The 12265-nt window shown below is 49.5% G+C and overlaps 1 protein-coding gene across 5 annotated transcripts in view; it reads right to left on the reverse strand.

The window, feature by feature from the left end:
- Positions 1–3799: 3799 nt before the first annotated feature.
- FRMPD3 (FERM and PDZ domain containing 3) overlaps positions 3800–12265 on the reverse strand; it is a 139132-nt gene continuing 130666 nt past the window's right edge. For all 5 annotated transcript variants that reach the window (XM_045031004.1, XM_045031008.1, XM_045031003.1 and 2 more), the window contains 2 exons: positions 11153–11974; positions 3800–8568 (listed from right to left, as the gene is read on the reverse strand). In XM_045031004.1, coding sequence (XP_044886939.1) covers positions 5720–8568; positions 11153–11974 — 3671 coding nt within the window. In that variant the 3' untranslated portion in view covers positions 3800–5719. The remainder of the gene's footprint in view (positions 8569–11152; positions 11975–12265) is intronic.

The raw sequence follows: 12265 nt of genomic DNA on the forward strand, positions 1-12265 counted from the left end.
TCACTAGCAGGACCAAGTACTGATTTTGCCCCAGATCCCTAAGTGGCCCCCCTCAAGGATTGAACTCCACAACCCTGGATTTAGGAGGCCAATGCTCAAACCACTAAGCTATCCCTGTGCAATCCCTGCTAAAAATCCTTAGAGACTGAACTCTGGGTCTCCAGATACTTTCTATGGGATTTTTTTTTTTTTAAGGCACTGGAGACAGGAAATGACGTGAATTCTAGCCCACCCAAAGGTTACAGCAGCACCACTCAGGTTTCCGGCAATTGTAAAAAGTTGCTGTGTGTTGTTAAAAGTTGTAGTTTCATGACAAAATCCCAGCCTGCAATTTTTTTTCCAGCCTTAACCATTATTCTGTTCACACATTTCACTGCAGGAAATGCCCTTTGCTCTCTGTTCTTCCACATCTTTCTTGCCTAGGCTGATAGTGCTTGGATCTCTTTGCCCTTTATTCCATGATGTTTTCTGTTGTTTCTTTCAGGCTTAGTCAGGTCCGGTCGACACTACAAAGTTACGTGGAGAAGTCAACGTGGTTTTGCATGTGTTCCCCCAACAGTGTAACTGCAACTAGAGAGTGATTCTGTAAGCACAGCTGATGTCCTTTGGGGAGGTGTAGCTATGCCGGCAGAAAATCCTTCTGATTGCTTATGCTCTGTCTACATTAGAGGGCTCTGCTGCCGTAGCTATACTGGCAAAGTATGAGTAGTGAAGACAAGTCCTTAGTCTTTTCTTTGTATGAATCTGTCGACTTTTGAAAAGAATAGAAGCATTCACAGAATTCCAAGGGATAGTCAATGGGATGGACCCTAACGTATATTATGTAGTTAAGAAAAATTATCCCCATAAATGGAATTCCTTCCACTTTTCCTGAAAATTTCATTAACACTTTTGGCTATTTATTTTCCAGTAGGTTGCCCTTGGCCGTATCCTGAGACTTGTTTTTAAAAAATCAGATTTGTTGCTGGTGCCCCCTCCAAACCTGCAGTATTGTCTCTAACTTCTTGATCTACTTTAAAACCCATGCGAGTCTAATGCTAACAGGCTGTTTAATTTGATTTCTGTTTTTGTTATTTGGGTAATCACTTTTCTTCCTACATATTAGCATAATTAACTTCTTGGGAGTTTTTCAATCTCTGTGTTATTAAACCATGCAGATTAAGATAGCTTTGTGGTAAAAGTCTCACCAAGTATTTAACAGTATAAATACATGCAAGAAATAAAGACCAATCCAAAGGGAACCATTTTCAAACTGTGGGCCCAATCCTGTAATCCTTACTCATCCCAGTTATCTATTTGTAAATAACAAAGTGCTGCAATTAACTAAGGGTTAATGATGCTTTTCTCTGAAGACTGAGAATTTAGCTAGAAAAATTCCCTGTATTTCTTTAGAGGTCAGCCACATTCCTTCCAACTATTCTGGCCAAATCTCTATTGCTGTCCCATTAGGAACTCAGTGTTGCCAACTCTCATGATTTTGTTATGGGTCATTGTTTTCCTTAAAGCCACAGCTCCTGGAGTCAAGTGGATCTATGATGATTTCAGCCTTTGTTCTTACAAAAAGTGAGTGTCTAGCTCTCGTGGTGCTGGAGAAAGCTTCAAAATGTGACCCCAGTGCACTCTAAAGGCTCAAAAAGAAGATGAGAAAGAAAAAGAACACCAAATCTATTATGTTTACATAATCTCATGATTTTAAAGCCAGTCTCATGATTTTTTGAACATTCAGGATTGGCAATATTGGGAACAGGAAATCCCATTTTGTGAAGGCCTCTAGCTCTGTTTCATTAAACCTATGTTCCAGCTAGGCTCAAAAAGATGTTAATTCCTACACTTCCAAGGTAGGCTGAAAATGAAAAATGGGGCATCACATCTTGCATCCGAAGAAGTGGGTATTCACCCACGAAAGCTCATGCTGCAAAACGTCTGTTAGTCTATAAGGTGCCACAGGATTCTTTGCTGCTTTTACAAAACCAGACTAACACGGCTACCCCTCTGATACTTGAAATCTAGCCTGATCCCCTTTGACCCACATTCTGCTCTCAGTTACAGCGGTGTAAATCTGAACTCCATTAAATTATGCTGGATTTGCACTGGTGTATGTTAGAATACAGATATTCAGGCCTGCCTATAAAGGCCTATACTTTAAGAACTTGTGTATTTTTTATCACTTAGCTAGTTATAGAGGTATAAAAACAAAGAATCAAAATTACAGTCCACCTGTGTATGGGCCTTTTTTTACTAGGATAGTCTGAGGCCTTGTTTGGCTAAGCAGCAGGGGCAGCCATAAACTGGGAAGCGTATGGTCACATCCTTACATTTCAAACCAGTTATATTCAAATAAGGTGCTATCGGGCTGTTAGGAAGACGATCCTGTCCTGATAGTGCCCATCAACACCAGATAAAGAAACAGTTCTTAAGATGGGTAAAGAAAACGTAGTTTGATAGCCACATGTCTGACAAGAAATCACTTATCAATGGTATTGTTTCTGTATTGTTTTATTTTTATGGCCCCCACTTTTTTATTGTTAATTTGTCTGGTTCTTTAATTGTTTCTGTCTGCTGTATAATTAATTTTGCTAGGTGTAAGTTAATTAGGGTAGTGGGATATAATTGGTTAAAAAATTATGTCACTATATGTTAGGATTGGTTAGTTACATTTTAGTAAAATGATTAGTTAAGGTATAGCTGAGAGTATTACTATATTAACTGGGGTCAAACAGGAAGTGGGAGGAAGGGAAATTGGAATCATGTTTGCTAAGGGGGGAGAAACGGGAACAGGGACACAGGCAAGGCTCTGCAGCATCAGAGCTGGGAAGGGGGACACTGGGACCTAGCGGCATATAGAGATAAGATTGACTGGTGTGAAGGGCTTCGAAATATGCTTGCTTGGAAACTAACCCCAATAACCATCGCATTGTCTGCACTTCGGACTTCTGAGTTTGTCCACTGTTAGTCACGGAAAAGGCTTTCTAGTGGGAAATAAATGGCATTTTCAAGCTTCCATTAAAAACACTGGGAAGTTAAAAACCAACAATTAAAAAGTGCTTTGAGGAAGCACTTGATGGAGTCCCTTTGAATGTGCCGCTAATTATGTTTTCTAGTATAACTGTTATGCTTAGCTACAATTAAAAAAAAAAAAAAAAACAGCTGGAGAAGAACTGACCTTTCTATGCAGCGGTCACTTACACCATATCTGCTGCAGTTAGCACTAATGTCTTTTCCAATAGTCTGTTAAAACGATCCAATAGACAGTGCTCTTCCCTCTGAGTCAGAACTGATGCAGTGACCTATCAGAATATTAGAGGGACCTGTGTTGTTGGACAGGTGGCGTCTTTCAGATGAGACATAAAACCAAGGTCCTGACCATCGGTGGCTATTAAAGAGCCCTTGATACCTTTCATAATGGTGTTAATTCCAGTGTCCTAATTAAATTCCAATTTGGGTCTGTCATTACTATCGCCTTCTCCATTCACTTGCTTGGTTTCCTTCATTTCCTGACCCTAAAACCAGTGTGTAGTGTGGTGCTCTGTATTGTAAATGGCTACTGATTTCCCTCCAGAGGTGGTTGTCTTTCGGTGGTGCGGATGTAGGCTTCGATGTTTGCAAACAGCGCTGTGTGTAAATAATAATAATACATATTCACAGTCCTAAAAACAGACACAAAGTACGAGTTTGGATATTAAGATTAATATATTTAATCTTTCTTGTTTGTAAAACAAGACATAAATTTGTATATATATAATTTTTTATATATATATATATATATATATTATTTATTTATATATACTATATACAGACAATAAAAAAGTCTCCTCTCTATTAGGCTGAGAGATTTATGGAGGAATGATATAGGCATGATGGGGAGCTCAAGGAAACTCTCTGTTTCTTAGTAGATAATGGATGGGGACAGCTCCCTGTTGGCCTTCAGGACTGTAATAGGCATCACCTGCCATGGACTGAACTCTGCTTTGGCTATTCCACTGTATATTTTGCTACATGGTTCTTGAAAGCCGGAGGCAAGAGGTGCTCTGTCCTTATAGTGAGATCCTCCGTTCTTTGCTGATGACAATGGCCAAAGGCTGGTTGAAGCTGTGGGCCAGGGAACGTTATTGCACTAGGTAAAGGACACGTGTTAAAAGCACATTGTGCATTTCCATAACTCGTATGGAAAACAAGAGATTTCAAATGTATGTGTCTCATATAAAAAAATAGAGATAGGAGGTGATCCATTGGATTGAGATCCCTAATCATCTCTTTACATTCTACAAGTGAGTGTGCATCTCTCTTCCGACACCTGCCTTCACTAGCCAATCTAATTTCTCTTTCTTTTAGACTTGGATGCATATGCTCTAAAACACAGCAACACAGGGATTCCACCATGGCCTGTTCTCATGTGCGCATGAGGCGGAGTTGGTGGGGTGATTAGGGTGGCTGCAGAAACTTGGGGTTTCCCCTTGACTCTGTTTTGGAGGAGAGGGAGGTGCACTGACACACCAGTTAAGGCGCTCTGATTTGTTAGCAACAGATGCTAGGTTTGGGGGGGTGTTGGGGATGATGGAAAGCAAGTAGGCACCATTTCACCACACGTCCGGAAGAAAAAAAACCCCCCAAAATGCTAAAAACAATTTATCTTGGCAATCGATCCAGTGGCATAGTAAGAGAGAGTTCCCAGGATCTCCCCACCTCGATCAGCAGGCAGGTGGGAATGAGTGGCTCAAGAGGTGGAGCCCGTGTATCTCCCTTCCAGAACAGCTGTTGAATTCCAACCTTATGCTATAGGTGAAAGCCAGTTGCTTTTTATTCTCTGCTGCTCACTCCCTAATGGACATTACCACACCATCCCACAGGGCTGTGGAGAGAGGGCTAGGACTGAGCCTTCACAGTACTGGAGAGGTGGGTGAAGGAGGTCTACCCCTAACTGCTATAACAAGCCACAGGCTGGGCTAATTATGGAACAGGCTGGGTTCCCCAGATGTTCCGTAACTCAGCTATATCCATCCAGCCGAGGAAGAAGGAAAAGACACTGCTTGGATGCAGTTGGGTTGCTACCTTGCACTAGTTAGTGCCTGTGACCAGAGCAAGTGCGTGCACATCTGGGCTGGCATTCTGAAATCTGCTAGGGGAACCCAACTCCCTGCATCAGGACTATAGGATTCCCCCCACCTTGAGACTACTTCACTCCCTCTAACGTGGCCTTGGAGACTTCTATATCCTGCTGCTAACTGAGGGCAGCACTTGTAGTCTGAGGGTCTCTGGAGGCATAAGAGCTGTTTACATGGCAAGACGCTGGCTTGGATCCAAGCAGACTCAGACCCAAGTGAAGCTGGAGCGTCTCAGCTCGGTTCCTACTTACAGACTGGTCCAGTGCACCATGCTAAAGTAAAAAGCGTCAGCTGTCTGCACAGGGGAGACCCAGAACCAAATTAGCAGGGGGAGTGAATTGCTACATCTCCCAGGTAAGATCATTGATAAGACACCATGGGAGAGCATGCAGAGTGGCTGCCTGGAGCCCACCTACAGGCTGGCAGACAGCTAACTATAGACTTAAATTTCCCCTTCGAACTCCACCAATGCAGCTATTCACTCCACAGAGAAGTAAAGAATGTCTTTGCCCCTGCAGCCCCGTTACAAACAGGCCTTCCCTACGGACACACTCTCACTACAAGAACCACTGACACACAGCTTGGAATACACTGGCTCGTTCGGTTCCGTAGCCGGTTTACTTATTGATCAGCGTCTTCAAGGAGCGGGTGAATGTATTCATAACAGTCGCAACCGTGGCTGACTGGCGGGAGTGCTGCTCCGCCGTCTGGTGGTGACTCAGTGTTCTGGCCGTCGACTCCTCTGCCGCCCTCAGCAAGAAGGTGTAATTCCGCACCACCTCCTCCACCTTGGTCAGCAGCTCCTGGCGCTGGGACTCAGAACGCACGATGTACACTAGCTTCACGAATGTCTCGATGAGGCTGCTCAGCACCTGGAAGCTGCTTGTGATTGCTGAGAGCATGTGCGTTGGGCTCTTGTCCACAGCTGCCACCCTGCGGCAGGAGGCCCTGAATTCTTTGAACTTCAGGGCAAGCTCTTGCTTGTATTCGGCCAGCTGGGAGATGTAGGGTTTGCAGTCCTGAATTTCGGGGCTCACCACGCACTGCCTTAGGATGGTCAGGAGCTCGTTAGTGTCCAGCTGCACTGCCAGAAACCCGTCTGGCAATGCATAGGCATGGCCTCGAAGGGCATGGACCTTAGCCAGGCTCCCCTCAAAGGTGGAGGTCCTTAAGTCTATCTCCTGGGTCTGGCTGTCCTCAGGGCTGCTGCAGGCAGTGGCATCCAGGACCTGAAGGGTCCTGCTCATTACCGGGACCATCTGATTGTCCAGCTTCATGCCTGGCAGGATCTGCATGGGGATGGAATAAGAGAGCTCATCTTTCTCACTCCCGTCATCTGCCACGTCGCACTTCCTATAGTAGAAGCAATACCGGATGGAGCAGCACTTCTTGTCCTCCATGTCTTCTTCCAGCAGCTCAGCGTGACTAGGGTACATCTCCTCCTGGATGGAGAAAGCCATTGGGCCCTTTTGGCTCTTCTTCTCTTGTGCTATTTGAACGTAAGATGGGTCACCTGTTCTTGGGGATTCCTGGATCTTGCTCTTAGGCGCAGAGCTATGGGCCACGGGGTCACCCTCACTCTGCAGGCCTGTCTGCTTGGCTGGATAAGTGTCTTGGTAGATGTCAGACGAGAGAGATATTCGGTCAGTCTGGTCTATTTCACTGACACTGTAGCGGCGCATCAGCTTCTTGTAGTGTGGTGCCCCCATGCACTCTCCACGGGAGGTGCACGTTGTCAAACAAGACATGCCATTCTCTGGATCTGACCGGTAGTCTCTGGACTCTAAGCTTGTGGATCGTATCCGCCTGCTCTTAGAAGGGCTGCTCATGCTTGTAAGTCTACCTGCTTCTGCCTGCTTCTGGTTGTCAGGGGCCTTCTCCCTCCCTCGCCTCTCCAGCTCCGGTGCTGCTATCTGGTTGGGGTGCGGTCTCACCCCTCTACAGATCCGCTTGCAGTCGCAGCTGCGCCTTTGCTCCCTGGACATCCCTGGGACTTTCTGCACAGGGCTGCTCTTCAGCTGACAGCTGCAGCGCCCAGGCACAGAAGGGTGCAGGTATTCCGGTGGCGGGAGGTCACCTTTGGTCTTTGGCTTGAGCAGCTCTTCCAGGAATTCCAGCTCGTACTGTTTCACCTTCTGCAGCTGGGCCTGCCGCTCATCTGTCTCCTTCTTCAGCCGCGTCGGGAAGGTAGCAGAAAACAGCTTCCTCAACCTGAAATGGGCTTTCGGGGCTTTGGGTTTAGCTGGAACATCAGAGTCCTGCTGGGTCACCTCCAGGACCTTTTCTGCTTTCTTGGAAGGCATGGTACTAATCTGCAAGCCCTCAGATCTGGACACTAGCTGGATCTGCCCTTTGGGATCCTCGCTGGTGCTCCTGGAAGTACCACTGGTGGACGGAGAGTGCAGACTGCTACCCTCTGTTTTTAAGCTTTTGGCACAACTTTCATGCTGCATTTCCTCCCCTTGGCTCACAGAACTAATGTGTTTTTGGTAGGCAGGGTTAGCAGCGTCGTCTTTTACTTTTTGACCTGGCTCCCCACTTGCCGGCTTCCCTCCAGGGTCTCTGCTCACTTTCTGCGGGTAGCTCTTCGAAAGAAGAGTCTTGGGCTGCAGTCTTTCGCCACCCACAGGGGAGGGATGGAAAGCGTTGCCCCTACTGCCATGAGGCTCTTTCGGGCTCAGAGAGGCTTCGCCTTGCAGCTGTGGTTGGCAGTCACACAAGGTCTCCACAGCAGGCTGACTCCCTTTAAATTTTAAATGCTTGCTACTGGAAGGCACACAGCTGCTGCTCCCACTGGCCTGCTTGTCTGCTTGAGGACTAGCCACCACAGCTGCCACTTGGGCAGGGGAGCCTTTGCTGCTCACCACTTGCTGCGGAGCCCCTGAAAGGGTCACTCCACCCTTAGGATCCAGGGTTAGTTTAGGGCTCAGCTGGACCTCTTTGGGCATCTTCTCCTGTAGATCCTGCACCTGGTCCCTGCTCGAGGCAGCCGCAGTGTGCAATGACACCTCAAAGGCTGCTTTCAAGTGGCTGGGGCCTTTGCATTCAGAGCCTGGCATTGTCACGCCTCTGTTCTTCTGCTCATTCAGCTGCGGTGTGCGCATTGGCTGGACAGCCAAGGTGTAGCTCTGCTCTCCATGCTGCTGCTCCTGCTTAATCCTGCCGCAAGCGAGGCTGGGGGGCTGGTTAGAGAAAGCTGGCTTCAGGGAAGGGCCTGGCTCCTGGCGCCCCAGAAGATATGGTGAGGTGAGGACGGCTTGGGCAGCACAGCTCTGGATTCGGAAGGGAAGGTCCTTCCTGGCGAGCAGCTTTTCTTTGTTGATGTGCTGGGCCAGGAAGTAGGCGGCGTTCTGGTGATGCTTCATGGCCGAGACCATCTCTGAGACATCGGTTAGCTCTGAGGAGTTGGTTTCGTGGCCGGAGTCCATGGAGGACTCGGGTGTGATAGCAGCCAGAACAATCAGACCTGAGAAAACACAAGAGGAACATGGGGACGTTATGCTCAGGTCTCATCACCGCTTGGAGGAGTCAGCAACGCAGAGGGGTAGGAGGGTCCCAGACACCACAGTACCCGCTGGAGGAAAGAAAATTTCAGCAGAGAAACCTCAGCTCCCTCCTCCCACCACCTCCAGGAGAAGCACAGATCGGGGCTTGGAGAGATCTTGACTGGCTCACCTGCTCTGGGCAATGCCTCTGTGAGCGAATGGGAATTATGTCCAGGCAAGTCTAACTGAGACTGATTGCCAGCTTCACTCTGGCTTGCTGACTTAATTCAACAAGAGCATTTAACCTGGAAAGAGGCCCTGGGAAGGGTACCAGCACTAGGAACAGTAGAGCGATGGGGAGTCGTCTGGTGCAATCAGGGAAACCTGGCAGTAACAACTGCTGGAGCGTGGAGGGGGACTTGTGAGAATTGAGGGAGTCCAGTGTTGCTTCCCATGCCCAGCAGGCCTTAGTGCGATCACCCTTCACTCAGCCTGAAGGAATCCAACTGACAACACATTTGCACTTAAAAGGCAACCTGGCCAAGGTGGCTTACAGCTGCAGAATCTACCAGGGCAGGATAACCCTGTGAATGCCCAGGGCCAAATGTCTGATGTCAGCGGGGTTACGCCAGGGGTGAGTTTATCCCACAGCGATGCTCTGATGGCTCATCACTATCATTACTAATCTGCGCACATCAGTCACACAGAGAGGCATGGTTAGGCTCTGCTTCACCCAAAGGCAAAAGAGCTGCCTCAGGAGAGGCTGACTGAATGGTTTGTGCTTGGGAAAGCAGTGGGCCATTGATTTCCAAAGCAGTTGCACTCTCACATCCCACACACGAGGGGAAGGGGTTATAACAAAGCTTCCCAGAAAGAGGTGCAGGCACAAGCGCCAACTTTCCCAAGTGCCGGGGGGTGCTCGACCCCGGCTCTGTCCCAAGCCCTGCCCCCACTCCAATCTCATCCCCCCAGGCCCCGCCCCGCCTCTTCCCACCCAGGTCTGCCCCCCTTCCCTCCCTCCCAGGCTCCTGCCTGCCACGATCAGCTGTTCTGCAGTGTGCTTGAGGTTGGGAGGGGGAGGCACCGAGGGTTGGGAGGGAGCTGACAGGTGCTGCTGAGCATCCACCATTTTTCTCTGTGGGTGCTCCAGCCCCAGAGCACCCACAGAGTTAGTGCCTATGGGTGCAGGATAACCAGGATATTACTGCATACTGCCAGCCGGGATTTCCTTCCCTTCTTCATTATGAACAGTGAAGATGCTGCAGTGTACTGGAGACTGATGGCGTCATCTCTACAGGACACCCTGTCTCTGACATCAGCCTTGGGTGCGAGGGAAGTGGGTGAGGGTGTCTCAGGGAACTGATACAGGGTTATGGAGTCTTTCATTTCTAGGTGGCTGGTTCAAATTCACTGGTGACTGAAAGTCATTACCATCTGACAACTGTTTGAAATCAATGTGGTCCCAGTGCAGTTCACAGTGGACAGGTGTCCCCATCACAACTGACACTGATTGCTGCTCTGAGGGAGCAGATGTGCTGCAAAGACTGAACTCTCCTTCCAGCCTGAGAGCGCATCTGGGGAGGGGAGTTCTGGACCCATGCTGGGCCTGATTTGGGTACAGGCAGAGCTCTCAATTCAGCCACTTTCTCAATTCCCGGGGGGAAGGGAGGGCAGCAGTGTTGTGTTAGCTGCCACACCGTGCAGCCAGCAGCAGATCCCGCAGCTTCTTCCAGTGGAACATCATGCTGAGTTTCTTTTAGGGGCTGTCAAAGCATGTTGGAGTATTGGCCATTTGGGCAGCATCCACTGGCTGTGCTGTTGTTGGTGACAGAGGTCATAGATCAGAGAGTCACTGAGACCACCACCAACCCTGCACTGTCTGGAGAGAATTCCCCAAGTTTGCTTGTAATCTTTCCAGCAGCGTGTTAAAGAACCTGCAGCTCTTACCCCACTTCCCCCTCCTCCGTGGCTGTCTCAGCAGCACCATGGAGGGTACACCTAGGGTGACCAGAGGGCAAGTGTGAAAAATCGGGCCGGGGGTGGGGTGTAATAGGAGCTATATAAGAAAAAGACCCAAAAATCGGGACTGTCCCTATAAAATCGGAACATCTGGTCACCCTAGGTACACCACAGAGAGAGGGGTGCCAGGACTGGGGGACCCCTCACAGCCCAGGGCACACCCTGCGTGTCGGAGCTCTGCTCTGCAGGGCTTTCTTGTGCCCCAGCCTGCATGGCTTTTGGGGTGCAGGCAGCTAGGTGGATCCCAGCTGCAGGGAGGAAGCCTGCCAGCCATGGGGACTGCTGTTGCTCTCCAGTTCAAACAGGAGGATTCCATCCTCCAGCCCCCCAAAAGCTTCCCAGCACCTGCCCAGCTGCTCCCCCTCTGCACTAGTTCCAGGAAGGGGCTCTCGCTAAGGCCTGTGCTTCCAGAATCCCCTACAAATATGAATCAAAGCTTAGACAGAGGAAGGAGAGAGAGGCAAGAATGAGAGGAGAGAGAAAGGGAGGGGGAGACTCACCCCCAGATGGTACATGGAAGCACAAAAGCTCTGCCTACTCCACTACCTGCTGTCTGTTGTGGCTGGGGGTGCGGACAATCCTCCGAAGCAGCCAGGGCTTCCAGAGCCTGCAGGGTGGACACCAGGGCATCGTCCAGCTCCTGGGCGTGGTCTCGGACCGTCCTCGTTTGCACGCTGTCTATCAGCGTCACGGGGATCTCATCGTACAGGATGCTGCAGAGGTGCCGGCCCTGCTCCTGGCTCTGTGCGGCCGCCCTGCGCTTGGGGTCATCCTCATCAGAGCTATTATCTCGAAAACCCGGAGGCGGGGCAGCAATAGCGGGGAGCAGGGCAGTGGTCTCATCCTCTTCCTCATCGCTCCCTGGAGGCGGGAGGGACATCAAGTCCACTATGTTGTCATGGGAGCTTCCAGGCTTGCCACCTTTCCGAGAGGCTAGCCGGCTCTTGAGTTTGGCTTTGCAGGAGTTACAGTAGAAGTGCATGGCGTCATTCCTCATGTGGTTGTCCATGGTGTTGGCCCTTGCCCTACTTGCCTGGTGGTCCCGGTCAAGGCCATTTGGGTTGTACTCATTGGCAACACCATCATAGCCTTGGCCAGAGCTTTTGGAAGTGGGGTCGGATTTGGTCCTGGGCCTGGTTTCCTCAAAGAAGATCAGGTTTTCATTGATGTCTGTCCTGTTTTCTCGCTGCTTCCTCTGCTCCCGCATGTGCAGGTAACAAAAGCTGACGAGCTCCGAGTCCGACCCCTTGGGAACTCGAGGGCTGGATTCCCTGGGGCTGGAGGCAGCGCCACCCAAGAACCCGCTCTCTTTCTTTCCCGAGTGCCCCACTGCAGCCGGCCGGTGGATGTTGTGCGCGTTGATGTAATCTAAACCAAAATAACAATTACCATGTTAGAGCAGCGCCCATGAGAAGGAAGGGACAGTCAGGAAATCTACCCTGCACTGTAGGGAGCCACCAACACTCACCTGCCGCCTGCTAGTCGACCTATTGCATTAAAATCCTTGGGACATCACAGTGGGCATGGAACATGCAACAGCACAAAGGGCACAATCTATGGGGACACAGCTACTTGTTCTCCTCCAACACACCCACTTCCCAGCCCAGCTAAGCCAAGCCTAGCCCTCCCTCGCAGTATGCCAAGAGCTTTTACTACATC

Source organism: Mauremys mutica, chromosome 9, assembly GCF_020497125.1.
Source record: "Mauremys mutica isolate MM-2020 ecotype Southern chromosome 9, ASM2049712v1, whole genome shotgun sequence".
Lineage (NCBI taxonomy): Eukaryota > Metazoa > Chordata > Testudines > Geoemydidae > Mauremys > Mauremys mutica.